The following is a 26783-nucleotide window of genomic DNA, read 5'->3' as shown; positions in this document are numbered from 1 at the left end:
ATGGAGAATAAGAGCACCTCCTCCCAACTGCCCACTGCACTGAGGCTAGGAAACACGGTCACCACCGATAAATCCATGTTGTATTTAATTACTCTTTTGCACTCCAGTATTTCTGCTTGCACATCTATCACTCCAGTGTTAATTTGCTAAATTGTAATTACTTCGCTACTATGGCCTATTTATTGCCTTACCTCCTCACGCCATTTGCACACACTGTTATTGACTGTTTGTTTATTCCATGTGTAACTCTGTTGTTGTTTGTGTTGCACTGCTTTGCTTTATCTTGGCCAAGTCGTAGTTGTAAATGAGAACTTGTGCTCAACTGGCCTACCTGGTTAAATAAAAGGTGAAATTTAAAAAAAATGAAAAAATATTCAACTACCTGATACACACAAATCTAAGTAATGGAATGAAATAAGAATATATACATAGAAATATATGGATGAGCAATGACAAAGCGTGACAGGCAAGAAGCAATAGATATATTAAATAAATGCTTCACAGAGTTCAAGTAACAGACACATCTCAACATCAACTGCTCAGATGAGACTGCGTGAATCAGGCCTTCATGGTCGAATTGCTGCAAAGAAACTACTACTGTCATGCAGGTGAAAGAGGACCCAAAAGCGACTTGGCGAAAACAGAGTCTTTAATCCAGTAAAGTAAATACAATCAAAAAACACAACTTTCACTCGAAATGACGAGGACAAACTGGAGACTCGATCTTGAACAGCAGGTGAACAGCAGGTTGCCTCGGGAAGGCACTTGAACCAAACAGACTCAGACACCTGCTCACCACGCAGCATCTGAGGAAAACACGACACGACAGGGCGATACACAAACACAGCACGGTGAATTCTAGACAAGGAACCGACAGGGCAGAAACGAATAACAAGGAGAGAAATAGGGACTCTAATCAGGGAAAAGGATCGGGAACAGGTGTGGGAAGACTAAATGATTGATTAGGGGAATAGGAACAGCTGGGAGCAGGAACGGAACGATAGAGAGAAGAGAGAGCGGGAGAGTGAGAGAGGGAGGGGGAGAGAGAGGGATAGAAAGAGGGAAAGAACCTAATAAGACCAGCAGAGGGAAACGAATAGAAGGAGAAGAACAGGGACAAGGCATGATAATCAATGACAAAACATGACAGTACCCCCACTCACCGAGCGCCTCCTGGCGCACTCGAGGAGGAATCCTGGCGGCAACGGAGGAAATCATCAATGAGTGAACGGTCCAGCACGTCCCGAGACGGAACCCAACTCCTCTCCTCAGGACCGTAACCCTCCCAATCCACTAAGTATTGGTGACCCCGTCCCCGAGAACGCATGTCCATGATCTTATGTACCTTGTAAATAGGTGCGCTCGACAAGGACGGGAGGGGGAGGGAAGACGAACGGGAGTGCGAAGAAAGGGCTTGACACAGGAGACATGGAAGACAGGATGGACGCGACGAAGATGTCGCGGAAGAAGCAGTCGCACAGCGACAGGATTGACGACCTGGGAGACACGGAACGGACCAATGAACCGCATGGAGTCAACTTACGAGAAGCTGTCGTAAGAGGAAGGTTGCGAGTGGAAAGCCACACTCTCTGGCCGCAACAATACCTTGGACTCTTAATCCTGCGTTTATTGGCGGCTCTCACAGTCTGTGCCCTGTAACGGCAAAGTGCAGACCTCACCCTCCTCCAGGTGCGCTCACAACGTTGGACAAACGCTTGAGCGGAGGGAACGCTGGACTCGGCAAGCTGGGATGAGAACAGAGGAGGCTGGTAACCCAGACTACTCTGAAACGGAGATAACCCGGTAGCAGACGAAGGAAGCGAATTGTGAGCGTATTCTGCCCAGGGGAGCTGTTCTGCCCAAGACGCAGGGTTTCTGAAAGAAAGGCTGCGTAGTATGCGACCAATCGTCTGATTGGCCCTCTCTGCTTGACCGTTAGACTGGGGATGAAACCCGGAAGAGAGACTGACGGACGCACCAATCAAACGACAGAACTCCCTCCAAAACTGTGACGTGAATTGCGGGCCTCTGTCTGAAACGGCGTCTAACGGGAGGCCATGAATTCTGAATACATTCTCGATAATGATTTGTGCCGTCTCCTTAGCGGAAGGAAGTTTAGCGAGGGGAATGAAATGTGCCGCCTTAGAGAACCTATCGACAACCGTAAGAATCACAGTCTTCCCCGCAGACAAAGGCAGACCGGTAATGAAGTCTAGGGCGATGTGAGACCATGGTCGAGAAGGAATGGGGAGCGGTCTGAGACGACCGGCAGGAGGAGAGTTACCCGACTTAGTCTGCGCGCAGTCCGAACAAGCAGCCACGAAACGGCGCGTGTCACGCTCCTGAGTCGGCCACCAAAAGCGCTGGCGAATAGACGCAAGAGTGCCTCGAACACCGGGATGACCAGCTAACTTGGCAGAGTGAGCCCACTGAAGAACAGCCAGACGAGTGGAAACAGGAACGAAAAGGAGGTTACTAGGACAAGCGCGCGGCGACGCAGTGTGCGTGAGTGCTTGCTTAACCTGTCTTTCAATTCCCCAGACTGTTAACCCGACAACACGCCCATAAGGAAGAATCCCTCGGGATCAGTAGAAGCCACAGAAGAACTAAACAGACGGGATAAGGCATCAGGCTTGGTGTTCTTGCTACCCGGACGGTAAGAAATCACAAACTCGAAACGAGCGAAAAACAACGCCCAACGAGCTTGACGGGCATTAAGTCGTTTGGCAGAACGGATGTACTCAAGGTTCTTATGGTCTGTCCAAACGACAAAAGGAACGGTCGCCCCCTCCAACCACTGTCGCCATTCGCCTAGGGCTAAGCGGATGGCGAGCAGTTCACGGTTACCCACATCATAGTTGCGCTCAGATGGCGACAGGCAATGAGAAAAATAAGTGCAAGGATGAACCTTATCGTCAGACTGGAAGCGCTGGGATAGAATGGCTCCCACGCCTACCTCTGAAGCGTCAACCTCGACAATGAATTGTCTAGTGACGTCAGGAGTAACGAGGATAGGAGCGGACGTAAAACGTTCTTTTAGAAGATCAAAAGCTCCCTGGGCGGAACCGGACCACTTAAAACACGTCTTGACAGAAGTAAGAGCTGTGAGAGGGGCAGCAACTTGACCGAAATTACGAATGAAACGCCGATAGAAATTAGCGAAACCTAAAAAGCGCTGCAACTCGACACGTGACCTTGGAACGGGCCAATCACTGACAGCTTGGACCTTAGCGGAATCCATCTGAATGCCTTCAGCGGAAATAACGGAACCGAGAAAAGTAACGGAGGAGACATGAAAAAGAGCACTTCTCAGCCTTTACGTAGAGACAATTCTCTAAAAGGCGCTGTAGAACACGTCGAACGTGCTGAACATGAATCTCGAGTGACGGAGAAAAAATCAGGATATCGTCAAGATAGACAAAAACAAAGATGTTCAGCATGTCTCTCAGAACATCATTAACTAATGCCTGAAAAACAGCTGGCGCATTGGCGAGACCAAACGGCAGAACCCGGTACTCAAAATGCCCTAACGGAGTGTTAAACGCCGTTTTCCACTCGTCCCCCTCTCTGATGCGCACGAGATGGTAAGCGTTACGAAGGTCCAACTTAGTAAAGCACCTGGCTCCCTGCAGAATCTCGAAGGCTGATGACATAAGGGGAAGCGGATAACGATTCTTAACCGTTATGTCATTCAGCCCTCGATAATCCACGCAGGGGCGCAGAGTACCGTCCTTCTTCTTAACAAAAAGAACCCCGCCCCGGCCGGAGAGGAAGAAGGCACTATGGTACCGGCGTCAAGAGACACAGACAAATAATCCTCGAGAGCCTTACGTTCGGGAGCCGACAGAGAGTATAGTCTACCCCGAGGAGGAGTGGTCCCCGGAAGGAGATCAATACTACAATCATACGACCGGTGAGGAGGAAGGGAGTTGGCTCGGGACCGACTGAAGACCGTGCGCAGATCATGATATTCCTCCGGCACTCCTGTCAAATCGCCAGGTTCCTCCTGAGAAGTAGGGACAGAAGAAACGGGAGGGATGGCAGACATTAAACACTTCACATGACAAGAAACGTTCCAGGATAGGATAGAATTACTAGACCAATTAATAGAAGGATTATGACATACTAGCCAGGGATGACCCAAAACAACAGGTGTAAACGGTGAACGAAAAATCAAAAAAGAAATAGTCTCACTGTGGTTACCAGATACTGTGAGGGTTAAAGGTAGTGTCTCAAATCTGATACTGGGAAGATGACTACCATCTAAGGCGAACATGGGCGTAGGCTTCTCTAACTCTCTGAAAGGAATGTCATGTTTCCGAACCCATGCTTCGTCCATGAAACAACCCTCAGCCCCAGAGTCTATCAAGGCACTACATGTAGCACCGAACCGGTCCAGCGTAGATGGACCGACAAAGTAGTACAGGATTTTGATGGAGAGACTTGAGTAGTTGCGCTCACCTGTATACAGATGAGCTCTGGCTTTTACTGGACATGAATTAACAAAATGTCCAGCAACTCCGCAATAGAGGCACAGGCGGTTGGTGATCCTCCGTTCCCTCTCCTTAGTCGAGATGCGAATCCCTCCCAGCTGCATGGGCTCAGTCTCTGAGCCAGAGGAGGAGATGGTTGCGATGCGGAGCAGGGAAACACCGTTGATGCGAGCTCTCTTCCACGAGCCCAGTGACGAAGATCTACCCGTCGTTCTATGCGGATGGCGAGAGCAATCAAAGAGTCCACATCTGAAGGAACCTCCCGGGAGAGAATCTCATCCTTAACCACTGCGTGGAGTCCCTCCAGAAAACGAGCGAGCAGCGCCGGCTCGTTCCACTCACTAGAGGCAGCAAGAGTGCGAAACTCAATAGAATAATCCGTTATGGACCGTTCACCTTGGCATAGGGAAGCCAGGGCCCTAGAAGCCTCCTACCAAAAACTGAACGGTCAAAAACCCGAATCATCTCCTCTTTAAAGTTCTGGTACTTGTTAGAGCAATCAGCCCTTGCCTCCCAGATAGCTGTGCCCCATTCTCGAGCCCGGCCAGTAAGGAGTGAAATGACGTAAGCAACCCGAGCTCTCTCTCTAGAGTATGTGTTGGGTTGGAGAGAGAACACAATCTCACACTGCGTGAGAAAGGAGCGGCACTCAGTGGGCTGCCCGGAGTAGCAAGGTGGGTTATTAACCCTAGGTTCTGGAGGCTCGGCAGGCCAGGAAGTAACAGGCGGCACGAGACGAAGACTCTGGAACTGTCCAGAGAGGTCGGAAACCTGAGCGGCCAGGTTCTCCACGGCATGGCGAGCAGCAGACAATTCCTGCTCGTGTCTGCCGAGCATGGCTCCTTGGATCTCGACGGCAGTGTAACGAGCGTCTGAAGTCGCTGGGTCCATTCCTTGTTCGGTTCCTTCTGTCATGCAGGTGAAAGAGGACCCAAAAGCGACTTGGCGAAAACAGAGTCTTTAATCCAGTAAAGTAAATACAATCAAAAAACACAACTTTCACTCGAAATGACGAGGACAAACTGGAGACTTGATCTTGAACAGCAGGTGAACAGCAGGTTGCCTCGGGAAGGCACTTGAACCAAACAGACTCAGACACCTGCTCACCACGCAGCATCTGAGGAAAACACGACACGACAGGGCGATACACAAACACAGCACGGTGAATTCTAGACAAGGAACCGACAGGGCAGAAACGAATAACAAGGAGAGAAATAGGGACTCTAATCAGGGAAAAGGATCGGGAACAGGTGTGGGAAGACTAAATGATTGATTAGGGGAATAGGAACAGCTGGGAGCAGGAACGGAACGATAGAGAGAAGAGAGAGCGGGAGAGTGAGAGAGGGAGGGGGAGAGAGAGGGATAGAAAGAGGGAAAGAACCTAATAAGACCAGCAGAGGGAAACGAATAGAAGGAGAAGAACAGGGACAAGGCATGATAATCAATGACAAAACATGACAACTACTAAAGGACACTAATAAGAAGAGACTTGCTTGGGCCAAGAAACATGAGCAATGTATATTAAACCAGTGGAAATTGGTCCTTTGGTCTGATGAGTCCAAATGTGAGATTTTTGTTTCTAACCGCCGTGTCTTTGTGAGACGCAGAATAGATGAACAGATGATATCTGCATGTGTGGTTCCCACCGTGAAGCATGGAGGAGGAGATGTGATGGTGCTTTGCTGCTGACACTGTTTGTGATTTATTTAGCATTCAAGGCACACTTAACCAGCATGGCTACCACAGCATTCTGCAATGATACTCCATCGCATCTGGTTTGCACTTAGTGGGACTATCAATTGTTTTTCAACAGGACAATGACCCAACACACCACCAGGCTGTTTAAGGGCTATTTGACCAAGAAGGAGAGTGATGGAGTGCTGCATCAGAAGACCTGGCCTCCACAATCACCCAACCTCAACCCAGTTGATGTGCTTTGGGATGAGTTGGACCACAGAGTGAAGGAAAAGCAGACAGCAAGTGCTCAGCATGTGACCGACCGGCTCAAATCGTTTCATTTCAGAACTACAAAATGGTATATCATACACTACAGTTGAGGAACAATGGGGAAGTGATTTTGCTTTGAAAGTTGATAAACTTGTAAACTCACTATTGAGAAAATGGCCTTTGAATGTTTTGGTTCTACTACGGGAGAGCCCTTTGTCTACACCCATTCAGCATCGTTCATTACACTCTTAAGCTTTAGCCCCACCCATCTCTTGAAGTTTCCCTCAAGATTTTCCCTGTATTTAGTGCCATCCATCATTCCTTCAACTCTGACCAGTTTCCCAGTCCATGCCGATGAAAAACATCCCCACAGCATGATGCCGCCACCACCATGCTTCACTGTTGGAATAGTATTCTCGGGGTGATGAGAGGTGTTGGGTTTGCGACAGACATAGCGTTTTCCTTGATGGTCAAAAAGCTCAATTTAAGTCTCATCTGACCAGAGTACCTTCTTCCATATGTTTGGAGAGTCTCCCACATGTCTTTTGTGTTTGCTTATTTTTTTCTTTAAACAATGGCTTTTTTTCTGGCCACTCTTCCATAAAGCCCAGCTATGTGGAGTGTACGGCTTAAAGTGGTCCCATGGACAGATACTCTAATCTCCACTGTGGAGCTTTACAGCTCCTTCAGGGTTATCTTTGGTCTCTTTGCTGCCTCTCTGATGAATGCCGTCCTTGCCTGGTTCGTGGGTTTTGGTGGGCGGCCCTCTTTTGGAAGGTTTATTCTGGTGACATATTCTTTCCATTTTTTAATAATGGGTTTAATGGTGTCCCCCGTGGAATCTTCAAAGTTTTGGATATTTTTTTTATAACCCAACCCTGATCTGTACTTCTCCACAACTTTGTCCCTGACCTGTTTTGAGAGCTCCTTGGTCTTCATGGTGCCGCTTGCTTGCTGGTGTTGCAGACTCTGGGTCCTTTCAGAACAGGTGGATATATACTGAGATCATGTGACAGATCATGTGACACTTAGATTGCTCACATGTGGACTTTATTTAACTAATGATGTGACCTCTGAAGGTAATTGGTTGCACCAGGTCTTATTTAGGGGCTTCATAGTAAAGGGGGTGAATACATATACACGCACCACATCTCCTTTTTTAAATTTTTTTATTTTGAATTTCACTTCACCAATTTGGATTATTTTGTCCGTTACTTGAAATACAAATACATTTAAATTACAGGTTGTAATGCAACAAATGAGGAAAAATGCCAAGGGGATGAGTCCTTTTGCAAGACACTGTACCTCTTATGGATATCTACCCACTCATTCCATCCTCTTACTAAGATTCATTCCATGTCTAAACAGTTATGACTGAGTTCTAGCCAGCATTGATCCTGATCAGAGGAGAGCTCTGTGCCGTCGCTGGGACACTCCTGAGGTAGCTAGGCACCGTGCTTAAAGGGAGGCCTGAGTTTAATGCTCCTGAGTGGTGCAGCGGTCTAAGGCACTGCATCTCAGTGCTTGAGGCGTCACTACAGACACCCTGGTTCGAATCCATGATTGGGAGTCCCATAGGGCGGCTCACAATTGGCCCAGTGTCGTCCGGGTTTGGCCGGTGTAGGCCGTCATTGTAAATAAGAATGTGTTCTTAACCGACTTGCCTAGTTAAATAGGTTAAGGTTAAATATAAAAATTACAACAACTAAAAAATACAGCATGCATGTTGGTACAAACGCCAAGTTAGAAAAACAATATTTTCCTGTGGCACAATATTTATGAGTGAGACAGTAAAGGTATTATGGTAAAACCAGCAAGAACAAGAGAGATTTACCACCCATTAATGTCAGAGCACTTTCCCCCTCATTTTAATTTTCACACATTGCAGCAACTTCAAATGTGTCCTTGCGAATTATTAAGATGAGATATCACAACGTTCTAAATAAAGTGATTGAGGTTAGGGAGAAGGAACTTGATCGTGCCTTTTTGAGTGTTATCCCAATTCAATATGCAATGGGTGTTAGAGGTATTAACATTTATGAAAAGTGAAAATTGCCTTCAGTTTTTTCCTCACTACCCGAGCCTCATCCTTTTTTTAACAATAACCCATGAAGTGTTATTTAGAACAGCAGATTCTAGCTAGGACATCAATCAATATGGAATGACATTGTATTCCCCTAGCATACTAGACCATGCCAAGACTTCAGATGAGAGGGATGTCCAATGTATTTTAGGTTGGCACAGCAAACGTTTCAAAACAAACATGAGGGGGGAAAGAAATATGCTTTTCATCACCAGGTGACATAGGTACGCAGCCAAATGCAATCTCCTCTGTGGTGCTGAAGGTTTCTCTCAAGAGGTATTTTGAGTATACGCTGAGTATACAAAACATGACAGACTGACCAGTGGAATCCAGGTGAAAGCTATGATCGCCACTTGTTAAATCCACTTCATTCAGTGTTATAGAATGATCTTTAAGCCTTGAGACAATTGAGACATGGATGATGTGCCATTCTGAGGTTGAATGGGCAGTAGGTGCCAGGCGTACAGGTTTGTGTCAAGAACTACAAGGCTGCTGGGTTTTTTCACGCTCAACAGTTTCCCGTGTGTATCAAGAATGGTCCACATTTCGACACCTTGTAGAGACCATGCCCCGACGAATTGAGGCTGTGCTGAGGGCAAAAAGGGAGGGGTGCAACTCAATATTAGGAAGATGTTCCTAATGTTTGGTATACTCTGTTTGTTCTACACATGACAGTGCCACAGTGTACCTTCAACACAATGACATGGTGGTCTGCGTCCTCAGGAGAGTCAAATATGATGGCATATCAAAATGTTAATATCTAAACCAATGTCACAATGATGAAATGCCATTGTCAATGCATTTAAAAATTGTGCCACAAACTCGCAACTCTGTCATTGTAGGGGTGTGTGGCAAGAATAATTGATTTGTGAGCGAATTCATTCTCATTAGAATAAGATGTTTCATTGCAAGGGAAAGAAATCACCTAAGGGAATTCACACAAGCAAGAAAAATAATTTTAAATTAGGCTAGTCCCTCTGCTACTGCACTGAAATGCTGTTTCAAAGACCATATTCATGTGCCTTGTTCTCAGGTGTTTTTGAAAGAGGCTTGTAGGTAAATTAGCTCTCTAGCCAATATAACGCACTTTCAGGATCTGTTGATTCTGCCATATACAGAATATATCCATTCAATGACATTTGAAATCTGGTCCAATCCATTTTTCTAAAGGCCCTCATGCTGCAGCTGAGGTGACTTGTACGTCATAGATCGCCCTGCTGTGGACTCCCTTAAAGTTCAAGGCTAAAAGGTTCACTGTCTAAAAAAAGACATCCCAAAAGTATTGTAGAAGTCACTTCAAAGTAACACAACGGGTGTAGACTTTACTGTGAAATTCTTGCTTACAAGCCCTTCCCAACGATAGCGTTTAAAAAAAATATTAAAATGAAAAAATAAAATACACAAGAATGAAGCTATAAACAGGGAGTACCAGATCAATATACTGCTATATACAGGGAGTACCAGATCAATGTGGAGCTATATACAGGGAGTACCAGATCAATATACTGCTATATACAGGGAGTACCAGGTCAATGTGCTGCTATATACAGGGAGTACCAGATCAATGTGGAGCTATATACAGGAAATACCAGTACCAGGTCAATGTGGAGCTATATACAGGGAGTACCAGTACCAGATCAATGTGGAGCTATATACAGGGAGTACCAGTACCAGATCAATGTGGAGCTATATACAGGGAGTACCAGTACCAGATCAATCTGGAGCTATATACAGGGAGTACCAGTACCAGATCAATGTGGAGCTATATACAGGGAGTACCAGTACCAGATCAATGTGGAGCTATATACAGGGAGTACCAGGTCAATGTGCTGCTATATACAGGAAATACCAGTACCATATCAATGTGGAGCTATATACAGGGAATACCAGTACCAGGTCAATGTGCTGCTATATACAGGGAGTACCAGTACCAGATCAATATGGAGCTATATACAGGGAGTACCAGTACCAGGTCAATGTGCTGCTATATACAGGGAGTACCAGTACCAGATCAATGTGCAGGGGTACAAGGTATTTGAGGTAGATATGAGATAGATAATAATAAGAGTAAAATAAAGATGATTAAATGTTGGATCTGGAACCAATACCATAAATCTGACTGGGATAGTACCTCACTGGATAGTCATGTCTATGATGATACCAGAATAGCTACCTTCAACAATGATACACACAACTAGATGGCATACACTAGAAATGGTAAACCTATAGAAGATCCCATAAAGAATGTTAAACCTATAGAGGATCCCATAAAGAATGGTAAACCTATAGAGGATCCCATAAAGAATGGTAAACCTATAGAGGATCCCATAAAGAATGGTAAACCTATAGAGGATCCCATAAAGAATGGTAAACCTATAGAGGATCCCATAAAGAATGGTAAACCTATAGAGGATCCCATAAAGAATGGTAAACCTATAGAGGATCCCATAAAGAATGGTAAACCTATAGAGGATCCCATAAAGAATGGTAAACCTATAGAGGATCCCATAAAGAATGGTAAACCTATAGAGGATCCCATAAAGAATGGTAAACCTATAGAGGATCCCATAAAGAATGGTAAACCTATAGAGGATCCCATAAAGAATGGTAAACCTATAGAGGATCCCATAAAGAATGGTAAACCTATAGAGGATCCCATAAAGAATGGTAAACCTATAGAGGATCCCATAAAGAATGGTAAACCTATAGAGGATCCCAAAACACAATGTACATTACAGTATGGAATGACAAGCTATGCATAATCAGCATACATTCAACCATGTCTGGCTTTGATATTTATTGGGGACTACAGTATGTAATAAAAGGAGTGGTGCAGGAATGGAAACACGGCTGAGGACATTTGATATTCATGGGCAGCGGGCCTAGAAGTGTGACTCTTCTGCATCAACTTGCTAACTGGAGCATGGCTAAGGACTTACAGCCAGGTAGCAGCTGGTGGCTGAGACTAGACACTAGGAAGGCCCTAAGGCCTGTACTGATCATTACCTTTCACTACTCATTTACAGCTTACTACTGTACCGCAGCTCTGGTCTTCATTAGTGCCCTGTTACTCTTCTGGTATACCTCCACTCTGTGGCCAAATGGACTGAGAGGAGCGCTCAATACCTCCCCCATGGCCGCTTACGCAACACACAACCTCGTTGGCCCCTGCCCAGGAGCGGTGAAACGGCCCTCCTACAGGTACACATGTCTAGTCTGTTGTCAACAGGACTGACGTGACAGACATGGGGCTAAAGATAGATCCCAACGGTGGCGGCTAGGTATTCAAAGGGGCTTTGTTTTTTGATGGCTCACTGTTTTGACAGGCTGAGGAGGAATAGGGAGATATAACGTATGTATGACTGAACATTGTTGCTGTAGACACGGGCCAGGTTGTTTTTGTTAATCCAAGAAGATCCACTGACTCACCGGGGGTGTATGTAAGTGATCAGTACTATCAGAGTTGTATGAAAAGTTAAGAGTTGACTAAACGATACACACATTTTCACTGCTGTGGGCTATGGTGTCTATACATGAGTTTCAATTTCCTAAAATAGTTCTCTTTCACATAGGTTTCATATCACTCCAATCAAATCATCTTCAACAAAATCCCCAACCAAAACCATATATTCATGTCGGATTATATTAACATGACAAAGCAATTGAATAACTTATTCTCCATAGCTTCCTGTTCTATTTTAAGTGGATAACTCTGACAGATTCTGAACGACAAGGATTCCATTCCGACAACGAAAGCATATTCTTTCAACACAACAAAGTAATGATGACTTGCGTTTTAAAACATGTATTGTTTACAATCTCACGAGAATCACTGGTAATTTCTTGTAAATATGTATGATATATATACTTAATTAAACTGTGATGAGACTGTCAGACATGTATGATTTATTAATGATGTATCATTATTAATGCCAAAGGAGGATGCCCCCGCCTGTGACAATGTGTCAAATCAAATCAAATCATATTAGTCACATGCTCCGAATACAACAGAGAGATGCTTACTTACGAGCCCCTAACCAACATTGCAGTTTCAAAAAATACAGATAAGAACAAGAGGTAAAAGTAACAAGTAAAGAGCAGCAGTGAAATAACAATAGCGAGACTATATACAGGGGGTACCGATACAGAGTCAATGTGTTATCTTCTCTGAGATTACATGAGAGAGCTGACAAGTTTAGTAAACCCTCACACTATTGGTCGAGACCTTCAAGTTCAAACAGGGACAAGGACAATTATATATATTGTTTAATATAAATGGAGAGACTTAACCAATGACTATTAAGGGATCTATTATGGCGTGTATTCCTTATTAAGACTAATATAAAATCAACAAGTGTGCAGAGAACCTTAAACAAAGAAAAGATGCTTAGGAAAGATACTCAAAACTTGTGCTAAAAATCAACTACAGGGGTGTAATGGTACAGAAATGAGCCTTTCATCTTCCAAGCTCCGTATCTAAAGATAACTCCTTTATAGTGTGAAGTACAATGACACTATACCGTATCTAAAATTGTACTGTTGGGAATATGATCAAAACAGTAGCAAGTGTGAACAAACAGTGGTGGTTAGAGCGTTGGGCCAGTAACCGAGAGGTTGCTTAGATCGAATCCCCGAGCTGACAAGGTAAAAATCTGTCGTTCTGCCCCTGAACAAGGCAGTTAACCCACTGTTCCTAGGCCGTCATTGTAAATAACAATTTGTTCTTAACTGACTTGCCTAGTTAAATAAATTAAAAATATCAACAAGAACCCTAGAATGAACAATGAAAAATAGATTGAGAATGCAGCAGTTTGAGAAATGCTCTTACTGTTTACTGTACATTTTTTATTGTTTATTTGACTTTAGTTAATTATCCATTTTCACTTGCTTTGGCAATGTAAACATACATTTCCCATGCCAATGAAGCCCTTAAATTGAATTTAATTGTAATGCTCAATTACACATTTGTATCCAATATAAAAGAACTAAAGACAAAAGTAGAGGAGAAAACAGTGTCCCCTTGACAGCTTCATTTGTTGACAAAAGATACTTTCAGCGTCTACGCTGCAGGAGCTCGTTGATATGCTTTGAGCGACTATCCCGTTATTCTGTTATTCTCCCTGCGAGGATGAAACAGCAGCAGACAGACCGGAGTCATTCCTCCTGATCCAAGAGAGAAACCCCGTCATGCAGTCCATTTTAGTATTCATGAGCATGATTATTGGCATGGAGATAGAAGAGGCGTTTGAGAAATCCACTTTGGAGAAAAAGACTGTTTGGGTCCCTGGCTTTCCTGACGATACATGATTAAAACTACAGACTATAACCCCAACACCCCTACCGCCAACACTGCTATTTACAACACTTTCAATCACTGCCAATCCCAACAGTCCAATCAAGAACAATTCCATCAACATCCTTTTTATGAGTTGGCCATTGAAATGCAGAGGGTTACCACCACCACACCATCACATGTGATCCTTGATCCATCACCTCAACTGTGTTTAGTGGGGGGGGGATATATATAATAATCTGATAATGCAGCATAGTAATACAGATGAATCATGCCAGAGACCAGCACATTCACTTGGCTGTTCTCTCTGCTGGCCTGGCTCTCCCATTTAGCTATTTTCAATCCATTCCACACATTACACGGCTCAGCAGAGAACATTTGGCTGCTTGTATATGCAGCCATGGACCACATCAAATATCAGCACCGTTATTTCTGTCCCATTCCACTGCTGGGAACAGGAAGGCTGAGCAGGACGTGAAATGATAGGGTGGAGCTGGGACAGCTTGAGAAGTTCCACAGACACAGTTTGGACGTGTGTGTGTCTGTGTTCCTAATAACACACATCTACCAGGAAGGGTCTAGCAGTCTGTCTGACTCATCTTCCAAGTCCCCCTGTCGTCGCGTCTCGGGCAATTCATTGGGTCAGTGAATGGAACCTGAGACAGATCTGTCACAAGCCTGCGTGCAGGGCTAGTCTTTCACCAGGGCAGTGATGGGCTTGGATTAAGGAGGTATATAACTGAACTCACTGACCGATTATTTTTTTTTTTTAATACAGAGTCAATAACCTGTAGAGGAGAGCTGGAGGAGCACCAGACAATTTTAGCTGCGCTGACAGTCCAATGACGAAGGACATAAAGTGCACTGTGCATCCGGTCCACTTTCCCAGTCACTCTTAGTTTTTAAGCCTTCGCCACTGTACTTCCTGTCAACTTGGACCAGGGCCTATTGAAAATGCACAGGCCAGGACCCACGGTATTACCATTCCATCCGGGCCTGCAGGCTTTGACACATAGCAGCACTTCTGTCAATAACACTGACACCCCTGCTGACATTCTACATGAACTGGCTGATTCTGACCACACACTCTGGTCAAAACCTGGCTGCTCCAACTGAGTCCCATAAACCCATTCCATATGAACCACTGGTCTGAAACAATAGGAGTGGAATAGCATGCTAACTGTGGATTAGACTCTCTTGAAAGTAGCTTTGAACAAGCCTAATCACTTTCAATAATCCTAAATTATCATTCACATCTTGTTTACCTTGACATTGTTAATGCTAATAACCTGTATATTCTTGTTTTCACAAGAAGTTGTGCAGAGACACCATCTGGTTAAATGAAGGAATTACAATCAAATGGAGCTCTATTCAAACCCCGAATGAATTATAACTAGACGTGTGATACAAAGAAACGGGGTTGAGACAGTGCCACGGACATCTTTGATTCACTCCCAAAGCGGAGCACAATATTCGGGCACTAAAGACAGTCAACAGAGCTCAATTAGCCTGTACCGAATGAAAGTCACATATGTTTGCATATCAGACACCACTGAAAAAAGAGTAGAACCATGTAAAATATGAAGCCAAAGGGATTTTGTAAGGATATGAGGGGAATTCCGGTGCCTTCGATATAATTTGATGATGTACAATATCGTCACTCTCTGAGGTGTCAGACATCAACCCATCTCTCTTTGACCACAACTAGAAGTTGACGGGCCTCCTCTTGGGGACGTGGCCAAAAGCAACAGACCTCAACTCAACTGATTATGCAGTGAAGAGCTTTGGACAGGATTCGATCACAAAGTAAAATCACAAACGATACACAGAGCTTCCTGCTCTATACCATGGTTAGAATTCACATTATATATTTGAAGGATTGGCTTCACACCAATAGGCTAGCGAATGAAAATATCAACCTGATTATACAATATAGAGACTTGGGTTTTTTTCCATCTCAATTGTACATTGAATCAAAACTATAACACACTCTTAGAAAAAAAGGTGCTATCTAGAACCTAAAAGGGTTCTTCAGCTGTCCCTGTGGGAGAACCCTTTGAAGAACCCTTTTGGGTTCCAGGTAGAACCCTTTCCACAGAGCGTTCTACATGGAACCCAAAAAGGTTCTACCTAAAACCAAAAAGGATTACGCCTGGAGTTCTCCTATGGGGACAGCCAAAGAAGTCTTTTGGAAACCGTTTTTCTAAGGGCATGCTCAGCTCTGTATGGTCTGACTGGCATGCTGGTTGTACAAGGATATTAGATGAGAAACCGTTTTTCTAAGGGCATGCTCAGCTCTGTATGGTCTGACTGGCATGCTGGTTCTACAAGGATATTAGATGAGAAACCATTTTTCTAAGGGCATGCTCAGCTCTGTATGGTCTGACTGGCATGCTGGTTCTACAAGGATATTAGATGAGAAACCATTTTTCTAAGGGCATGCTCAGCTCTGTATGGTCTGACTGGCATGCTGGTTCTACAAGGATATTAGATGAGAAACCGTTTTTCTAAGGGCATGCTCAGCTCTGTATGGTCTGACTGGCATGCTGGTTCTACAAGGATATTAGATGAGAAACCGTTTTTCTAAGGGCATGCTCAGCTCTGTATGGTCTGACTGGCATGCTTGTTCTACAAGGATATTAGATGAGAAACCGTTTTTCTAAGGGCATGCTCAGCTCTGTATGGTCTGACTGGCATGCTGGTTCTACAAGGATATTAGATGAGAAACCATTTTTCTAAGGACATGCTCAGCTCTGTATGGTCTTACTGGCATGCTGGTAGTACAAGCATATTAGATGAGAAACCATTTTTAAGGACATGCTCAGCTCTGTATGGTCTGACTGGTATGCTGGTTGTACAAGGATATTAGATGAGAAACCATTTTTCTAAGGGCATGCTCAGCTCTGTATGGTCTGACTGGCATGCTTGTTCTACAAGGATATTAGATGAGACACCATTTTTCTAAGGACATGCTCAGCTCTGTATGGTCTGACTGGCATGCTGGTTGTACAAGGATATTAGATGAGAAACCATTTTTCTAAGGGCATGCTCAGCTCTGTATGGTCTGACTGGCATGCTGGTTGTACAAGGATATTAGATGAGAAACCGTTTTTCTAAGGGCATGCTCAGCTCTGTATGGTCTGACTGGCATGCTGGTTGTACAAGGATATTAGATAAGAAACCATTTTTCTAAGGACATGCTCAGCTCTGTATGGTCTTACTGGCATGCTGGTAGTACAAGCATATTAGATGAGAAACCATTTTTAAGGACATGCTCAGCTCTTTATGGTCTTACTGGCATGCTGGTAGTACAAGGATATTAGATGAGAAACCATTTTTCTAAGGGCATGCTCAGCTCTGTATGGTCTGACTGGCAAGCTGGTTGTACAAGGATATTAGATGAGACACCATTTTTCTAAGGGCATGCTCAGCTCTGTATGGTCTTACTGGCATGCTGGTTCTACAAGGATATTAGATGAGAAACCATTTTTAAGGACATGCTCAGCTCTGTATGGTCTGACTGTCATGCTGGTTCTACAATGATATTAGATGAGACACCATTTGCACCAGTGGCAGTGACACAGAGATGTTTACATCACTGTTATTAATAAATAAAGGATATGTACACAATTGTGTCGGCTAAACAGACCATATGCACAGTGCACAAATCTGAAATATGCACTCTCTCAGGCTTTCAGCAATCAATTTGCTGAGGTGTTGCCATTGCATTATATCAGTCATTGCCATTCCTGAAGACAAATGGGGTCAACACCCATGTGGAGGTGATCACAGTGCTTCCATCCAGCTGCATCACTCAGAGATGACAGACTGAGCTTTTCATTCATTTGGAGATTAGAAGTCAACGACAGGAGCGTGCCGACATCTGAGGGATTAAAAGCAGGTAGATCTCCAAGCCCGTCTATGAACAGGTGTGTTTGTTATCAAATACACAACCTTCACCGGTGCCAGATTTCTGTCCAACTACGGAATTATGGGACCATGACATAATGAAATGAATGGTCTGTGCGGGCAAAGTTTATACTCATATGAGAAGGGAAAGAGGAAACAACTATTTCATTCACTTCATGCATGCAATCGATCATCATTACCTAAACTAAATCATTCATATGTTCCTTGTGACAACTCCTTTTGCAAATCTACCCTTGTGAATGCTAGAGCAGAACACTGAAGCAAAAATGTAGGCTCTGACTGAGCCAGTCACAGTTTCACTTGGGTGGGTCTGAAAAATGCAAGCCTCCGTGGCCTGAAATAGGAAAGTCCATATGAATATTATCTGAAGACCAGCAGACTACCATTATGTATATGTTATACATTACATATAACAAGAACCATCATTACTAGCATCATGCCAGCATTACTCTGTGGTTGACGCACATATGAAGGAGAATGGATATTGGTTGGATAATTTAATTGCACTGATGTTTGCAATGCCTTGAGGTAGCATTACATGACGGCTTCATTGTCACGTTATTAACAAGACGGAACTCAATTCGGTGAATGCATGGCTGACGATTCTGTATTATTTCCACACAGAGGCACAAAGAAGACAGAGACCTCTACTGGACACACCAGCACATCTAACGCCAGCAGGTTTATTCTGCTGCTCCCATTGACATTTTATTCAGACTGTTAGATAAACTTGACATTATTCAGTCAAATATTAAATGACATTATGTCCAGGGCTACTTGTATTATATTTGAATGTAGGCTAGTGGATATATTTAGGATTAACTTTGAAACAATGAACGAAAGTATCACGAATGGGAACGTTATAAACTGGGCTACTGTGACATATCTGCATTAGGCTACTTTGATAAGGAATTAATCGAGAGTTTTAAGTTTTATTTCTAATGGGTTTGTATTGCCCCTGAGTTGCGCAGCGGTCTAAGGCACTGCATCTGAGTGCTTGAGGCGTCACTAGAGACACTAGTTCGAATCCAGGCTGTATCACAACCGGCCGTGACTGGGAGTCCCATTGGGGCGGCACACAATTGGCCCAGTGCCGTCCGGGTTTGGCCGGTGTAGGCTGTCACTGTAAATAAGAATTAGTTCTTAATTAACTGACCTGCCTAGTTAAATAAAGGTTCCATTAAACATGTTGTACAATATAAAAGTAGGCCTAAGGTGTGTTCAGTTATGTTCTGGCTACCTTTATATAACAAATACATTTTCTTCATTAGGCAAAATCAACCACAACTTCGTGGATGACAGGCGAGTATTACCCTTCATTCAACAGCAACAATACTTTCATATGGCTGTGCATTATCATAATAAACAACTATATGCCGAAATAAAAATGTATGTGCTTTGTAGCCTAAAGCCAAGGCGCCGGTTATCAAAATGTCCATTCACGCACTATAGTAGTCAGTGATGTAAATTAGAACATTACAGTTTTGCATAATACACTATTGCATGTGTTCTTCTTATCCACTTGATGTGGTTAATTATGCCATGACTATACCCACTTTACGACTGTGTTCAATACATCATTATATTTACAGGTAGCACTGACATTTTTACATTCCCTTCTTACCTGACATTTCTTGCAGAGGAACATTTTCAAAGCTGAAGCCTTTTGCGATAGAAGCTTGTCTAACCTCACTGCAGTTATGTGCTTTAAAATCTGCTCCAGTGACAACGGACAGCGCCACAGATAAAGTCCATAGGACGGTCCGTATTCCCAACATCGTGCACTTCTGTGATTAATCCTTCTTTAATCCTCTGCAGATTCCCGTTTGTAGAGGAACTCCCACTGCAGTGCATCCGGACGTAGTATGTACTAACAAGTCAACGTCTAATGGTTACCACTTTTCTACAACTGTCTATCATAACATTTTTCTCAATCAAAATCTGTTTATTTTGCCAACGATGGTTGACGGTCCTGCGTTGACGCAAAAACAGAATGTTGTTGTGAGTCCAGGTAAAACCACATGGGTCCAACAGATAGCGGGCTCTCAACGTGTTCACTCAACTTCACTCAGAGAAAGCGCCGTTGGGTGTTATACGTTACTGTAGAAAGTCAAAATGCTCAGAACTGGAGAGGAGGGAGACACCTATGATGCGTTAGTAAATCAGAGAGGGTGGGAAAACACGGAGTGGAGTCAGTCTCGCCAGACTGTCAAACTAGATTTCACATGGATTGTATTGCTCCTGAATGGGTGATAAAGCCTACAATTGTTTTAGTGGCAGTTAAAGGGATGTATTGTCCTGGTTTAACAGCATTTAACAGCAATAACAGCATTTGTTTCTTCATATTACCCGATGTTATCTGTTTATTACATCATTACATTGCTTGACCAACTCAACAGCCAGTTGGAAAGCCAACCAAATAAATAAACCCCATTAGTTTACTGCCTACTGTCCATGACAGTGGTTCTCTATGAGAGAACTCTCCATTTCAGAGCCTGTGTTGAACAACGGGGCTGTGCTTGTATGTGGAATCGACTGCTTCAGGACAAGGTGACAATGATCGATGAATTTGGTCAAACCTGACATTGATTATCAGTAGATTTTATGACTAGCTCAGGAGTAATCTTCTTACAGCCTTAGTGTGACTGAGGTGGTACTGGTATATTGGCTGTGTTGTGTGGAGACCATGCTTGAACCTTTCAGTGCTTTAATGATTTTTGAGCAGCTTTAGTAGCGGAGTAGATCAACAGTGGATTATCATCATGGCTGCAATAGCAGCTACACTTCCACCTCCGTTAGATGTCAGAGTTACATGTACGGTTCCATTCAGACTGACTGGCGCACAGTGTTCAAGGGTGTTAACACAGCATACTGTAGCCAACATCATTACACTTCCAGTGACAGGGTATTTTCTCCATAGTCCGACGTCATTACACTTCCAGTGACAGGGTATTTTCTCCATAGTCCGACGTCATTACACTTCCAGTGACAGGGTATTTTCTCCATAGTCCGACATCATTACACTTCCAGTGTCAGGGTATTTTCTCCATAGTCCGACATCATTACTCTTCCAGTGACAGGGTATTTTTTCCATAGTCCGACGTCATTACACTTCCAGTGACAGGGCTTTTGTGGAGCGATGGGTAACGATGCTTCGTGGGTGACTGTTGTTGATGTGTGCAGAAGGTCCCTGGTTCGCGCCCGGGTATGGGCGAGGGGACGGACGTAAAGTTATTCTGTTACATTGATGCTGTTGACCCGGATCACTGGTTGCTGTGGGAAAAGGAGGAAGGTCAAAAGGGGGGTGAGTGTAACGGATGTGAAACGGCTAGCTTAGTTAGCGGTGTGCACTAAATAGCGTTTCAATCGGTTACGTCACTTGCTCTGAGACCTTGAAGTAGTAGTTCCCCTTGCTCTGTAAGGGCCGCGGTTTTTGTGGAGCGATGGGTAACGATGCTTCGAGGGTGACTGTTGTTGATGTGTGCCATCATTACACTTCCAGTGACAGGGTATTTTCTCCATAGTCAGACGTCATTACACTTCCAGTGACAGGGTATTTTCTCCATAGTCCGACATCATTACACTTCCAGTGACAGGGTATTTTCTTCATAGTGAGCTAAAATGCGACATGTTAACCAAATACTGCATTACTGACCCTTTGGGGTGTGATAACCAATTGTGGATATTTGACAAACGGGAGATGAACTGATTGTATCTAGGCACAGCAAAATGTTCTATGTCAACAAAGCATTGATATTACCTTGGCTTTGCTACATATTGTGTAAGACACATTAATTATTTAATTCACATGGGAGGTAGGCTATCCCCCCAGCTTATTTCCAAGTCTTAGAGCGATTCTCTGGTCCTCTTGTATAGGTTTTAGCCAGCAGTTCTGAAAGTAGCACTCATGAGCCAAAAGTGTTCCCCGAAAATGGTGTACTACGTCACATGTGCAGATATGTGCACCAAGTTGTTAAGCTCTCTCTCTCTTCTCTCTCTGTCCTCTCTCTGCTGTGTCCACTGAGCCGTTGAGCCTGCCCTGCAACCTCATTGGATAATGCTGGGCAGGCCTCTTGCTAACTGTCACTCAAATGCGAGGGGCTCAAGTTCATTGGTAAGAACTCAAATTGCTAGGGGGCTGGCCCACGTGGGGGGGGGGGCAAATGTAGGGAAAATGTTACGGCACAGCTTCAAGAAAACAGTCACTTTCAAATTCGGGATTTTGTGGCTAATTGAGGTAAAACAGTACTTCTACTCATAGATTATGCATGTGTGAACTACACATTGACGCATCCAGCCCAAAGCAGAAGGTTTAAAAAATGCTCAGTAGTCGCCAAAGTTCCGGGAACATGTCTTTAACAAATAACTCTCAAAGTTTGTTTGGAAACAGTACCGACAGGAATCTTATTATAGAATATGGGAGATGGAGAAATATACGCCACAATGTATAGTGGTCTGTTGAATATATTAATTGAATGTCAAAGACAATTGCTCATGAGATAGATGTCTTCCAGGCAACTCTCTTTTCTGGAAGAGTTGTTCCGCAAAGAATAGGAGTGTAAAAGCATGGTCAGAAAGTTCCCCACGTAAGTTCCCCACGTAAGTTCCCCACGTACATTCCCCACGTAAGTTCCCCACGTACATTCCCCACGTAAGTTCCCCACGTAAGTTCCCCACGTAAGTTCCCCACGATTCCTGAGGCAAGTGAATACATTTACAGTGCTCACCCCTCCCTCACATTCAGGAAATTCCTCATCGTGTCAGACAAACACATCCTTGGGGTATTTTTGACTCTGAGAAATTAAGCTACTGACTAATAAAAAGTAACAACAAACAGTATGCAAATACAGTAAGAAATAACAACTGTATTAATGTTCTCCTTGACAGACTCTGGCTTTTGATTTAATTCAATAGCAGAACAATGATATTCAATGTAGTCACACACCAGTGGAAAACCATGGTTTAGTTGTCAAAGAGAAACGGACAGGTTGAGAATTCAAATATGTTATGATAAGTGCTAAAAATCATTACCCTTCCTGATCTTTCTAAAAAGCAAAATCTAAACTCCTCCCCAGGACCTGTCAACTTTACAAACCCCAATTAGCATAATTATGTTAACAGCGATAGCATAGCAGGATCATCTGAATGTAGCCAACCCTAAGTAGGGAATTCACCTGACACAGCCTGTGAACCATCAGCAAACAGCCCGGTGAAGCAATAAAAGTGGGTAGATTCGGAAATAAAAGTAAATGCACTGCCATTGCATTTGACCATTTCAATGATCTACTGTATGTCTGAAGTACATGGGTCTGAAATAATTTAGTCATGGCTGAAATTGTTATGACATTATTGTTCAAGGACGGTAGACAAGACCCCATTACTGTGTCACAGAGGATTGCTGTTATCTAGGTTGCTGCTGTTGTAGTTTGGCTTTTATATGCACTGCGACACACCCCAAAAAAATCATTACTGTCTGTAAAGCTGTGATAGTCAACCACTATTTCAAAGACTTGTCGGAGATGTCTTGGGGAAAGACATGGATAAATAAATGTTTTTTTTTTATTCATTTAAATTTTCTCTGCAAGACTTCTTTCAATCTTTCGTTTTTTTGCATCCTATTGTGCATCTCATGCTGACTCATCTGGCGCAAGGAGGAATCAAGGACGAAACAAGGACAAAACCAAACGCAGATTTCTGATTATAATGAACATTAAACAGTAAGACATCAAATGCAGAGAATTATACATTCAAATGTTGTACATCGGTTCGATTAGGTCCAATTGAATCATTAGCTAGATAATTGTGTAATTGTGCCAAATCTTTCAATAGCGTCACTGTGCATTTTAGTTGATTGAAATTCGATATTGTGATGTGCCTTATTGTGGTATGAATGAGTTAACATATGCTTTGGATGCTTCAAGATAATTGTTTTTTTTATAGTACATGACTTAACATATCTGAGAATCACTCCCTGATAAAACACAACTTTTTCCCTGGGAAGATTGAGACCTACAGTAAGGATGATACCCTGACCTCCAGACTTAATCCGCCCCGCAACATAGCATCCTGCTTGGTTTAATTCAAGCTCTGGGACCAAAGGTATCTCACTCTGGTAAATGGCTAGATTTCATTTTGTTACGTGTTCCCGTTTCAGTCCTCCAGGAATAAAGACAGGCATTCGTAGAATTCGGACCATGACTTAATGAATATGAATATGCACTTCTGACCTCCACACCCTCTGGCATTAGGGGATTTCTCAGTGCTTAGTATGAATGATGCCTGTGGATCAGCCACAGGGCAGTGGGAGGAAAACTGTCGATGTAAGCAATCTGCTGAATAAATATATAGGAAACATGGTGGCACATTCATTTCAGATAAAAAAAATGTTGTTGCTTTTTTTCTGGTTTCAAATGAAGCCACGATCTAATCAAGACAATCTGCGGCTAATGGCGACAGACATTGACTCTATTTTCGGGGGAATTAGGAGCATTTGCAATACTTGTATAAGATAAGTGTTAATGAGTGGCTTTTACAATAATTCATCTTAGAACTTTATGAAGTCGTGAGACGTGATACTTTAGATCGATCCACTAATGAGTGGCCTCAAGGCAGTTACAGGCAGTTATCACATCGAGCACATTGAATTACAATGTTGATTGTAAACCTGCAGAAGAGTCATTGGGCTTGTTCGACTTTGCACACTGATCAACAAAGAACCTTGCATCATAAATAACTACTCATTATAATTTGCAGATCAGTCACAATTTACCCATGATGCGTTACGGTTTTGATTGCCTTGAACATGGCCATTATGTTGACATTCTGCACACCACTTGAAAGAGTTTCCACTGTGTCGATGCATCTAATAACCAGCGAAGGGTCATGGACAGTTGTCGCTGTCTGAAATCGTCGGCGTGACAGCATGTTGCCTGTTCTAAGGAAAGATTAGAGGAAGGATTCTGGTCCTGTTGTCATATCCTCAGACATTGTAAATGTACATGTACATACCTTTCCCACAGAGTATTAGTTGTATAACAGCGAACTGCTGTATCATTCATTTTCTCCAGATGTGGGTTCTTTGATGTCTTTGTCTCTGCAGATTTCCAATGAATTTGCATGAATGTTAAACAGGACAGGTTTACCGTGCAGGCAGTTTAAGCAGCCTAAGCAGAGCCTTTAAGCTGTGAAATATATGGTCTCCCCTGTGGTTAATTTACCAACGTGGCATTAACCAATAGTCCAATCAATATATACTGCCGCAACATTGCTCATAACAGTGGGTCATATCAACCAGGCAATCCTGAAACTTTTGTCAGTACATTTCTTCTAGATTTACAGTTTACAGGACTTGTTGTTTGTGTACTAATGAATTAAGCTCTTGTTTTAAATGTCAGCAGAGTTGACATAGACATGCACTGAGCTGACTGATTGCTTAATGTCAATGGATTATAGCAGCAACAACAATATCATCCACATAATATTCCTGAACGGATTGACGCTACACTAATCATATTCAAATGTCAGGACAATAAAACATTACGTTGTTCAAAATCAATAGGCTTTAGGGCAAGATTAGCATGATCTCCTCTTTCCTTCTTCACACTATTTCCTGCACCGTCATAGCTGTCTGTGCACGCTCCGAGACGTGTAGTCAGCATGTTTTACATCATAGCTGTCTGTGCACGCTCCGAGACATGTAGTCAGCATGTTTTACATCATAGCTGTCTGTGCACGTTCCGAGACATGTAGTCAGCATGTTTTACATCATAGCTGTCTGTGTACGCTCCGAGACGTGTAGTCAGCATGTTTTACATCATAGCTGTCTGTGCACGCTCCGAGACATGTAGTCAGCATGTTTTACATCATAGCTGTCTGTGCACGCTCCGAGACATGTAGTCAGCATGTTTTACATCATAGCTGTCTGTGCACGCTCCGAGACATGTAGTCAGCATGTTTTACATCATAGCTGTCTGTGCACGCTCCGAGACATGTAGTCAGCATGTTTTACATCATAGCTGTCTGTGCACGCTCCGAGACATGTAGTCAGCATGTTTTACATCATAGCTGTCTGTGCACGCTCCGAGACATGTAGTCAGCATGTTTTACATCATAGCTGTCTGTGCACGCTCCGAGACATGTAGTCAGCATGTTTTACATCATAGCTGTCTGTGCACGCTCCGAGACATGTAGTCAGCATGTTTTACATCATAGCTGTCTGTGCACGCTCCGAGACATGTAGTCAGCATGTTTTACATCATAGCTGTCTGTGCACGCTCGAGACATGAGACATGTAGTCATGTAGTCATGTTTTACATCATAGCTGTCTGTGCACGCTCCGAGACATGTAGTCAGCATGTTTTACATCATAGCTGTCTGTGCACGCTCCGAGACATGTAGTCAGCATGTTTTACATCATAGCTGTCTGTGCACGCTCCGAGACATGTAGTCAGCATGTTTTACATCATAGCTGTCTGTGCACGCTCCGAGACGTGTAGTCATTATGTTTTACATCATAGCTGTCTGTGCACGCTCTGAGACGTGTAGTCAGCATGTTTTACTTCATAGCTGTCTGTGCACGCTCCGAGACATGTAGTCAGCATGTTTTACTTCACAGCTGTCTGTGCACGCTCCGAGACATGTAGTCAGCATGTTTTACATCATAGCTGTCTGTGCACGCTCCGAGACATGTAGTCAGCATGTTTTTACATCATAGCTGTCTGTTTTACATCATAGCTGTCTGTCCGAGACATGTAGTCAGCATGTTTTACATCATAGCTGTCTGTGCACGCTCCGAGACATGTAGTCAGCATGTTTTACATCATAGCTGTCTGTGCACGCTCCGAGACATGTAGTCAGCATGTTTTACATCATAGCTGTCTGTGCACGCTCCGAGACATGTAGTCAGCATGTTTTACATCATAGCTGTCTGTGCACGCTCCGAGACATGTAGTCAGCATGTTTTACATCATAGCTGTCTGTGCACGCTCCGAGACATGTAGTCAGCATGTTTTACATCATAGCTGTCTGTGCACGCTCC

The 26783-nt window shown here is 43.5% G+C and overlaps 1 protein-coding gene across 1 annotated transcript in view; it reads right to left on the bottom strand.

The window, feature by feature from the left end:
• LOC124038771 (glypican-6-like) overlaps window positions 1-19841 on the bottom strand; it is a 190275-nt gene extending 170434 nt beyond the window's left edge. The window contains exon 1 of the mRNA XM_046355040.1: window positions 19371-19841. Coding sequence (XP_046210996.1) covers window positions 19371-19524 — 154 coding nt within the window. The 5' untranslated portion in view covers window positions 19525-19841. The remainder of the gene's footprint in view (window positions 1-19370) is intronic.
• Between the last annotated feature and the right edge of the window lie 6942 nt (window positions 19842-26783).

This window comes from Oncorhynchus gorbuscha, linkage group LG01 (genome assembly GCF_021184085.1).
Source record: "Oncorhynchus gorbuscha isolate QuinsamMale2020 ecotype Even-year linkage group LG01, OgorEven_v1.0, whole genome shotgun sequence".
In the NCBI taxonomy this organism is placed as follows: Eukaryota; Metazoa; Chordata; class Actinopteri; order Salmoniformes; family Salmonidae; genus Oncorhynchus; species Oncorhynchus gorbuscha.
This window is presented reverse-complemented; position numbering and strand designations above follow the sequence as displayed.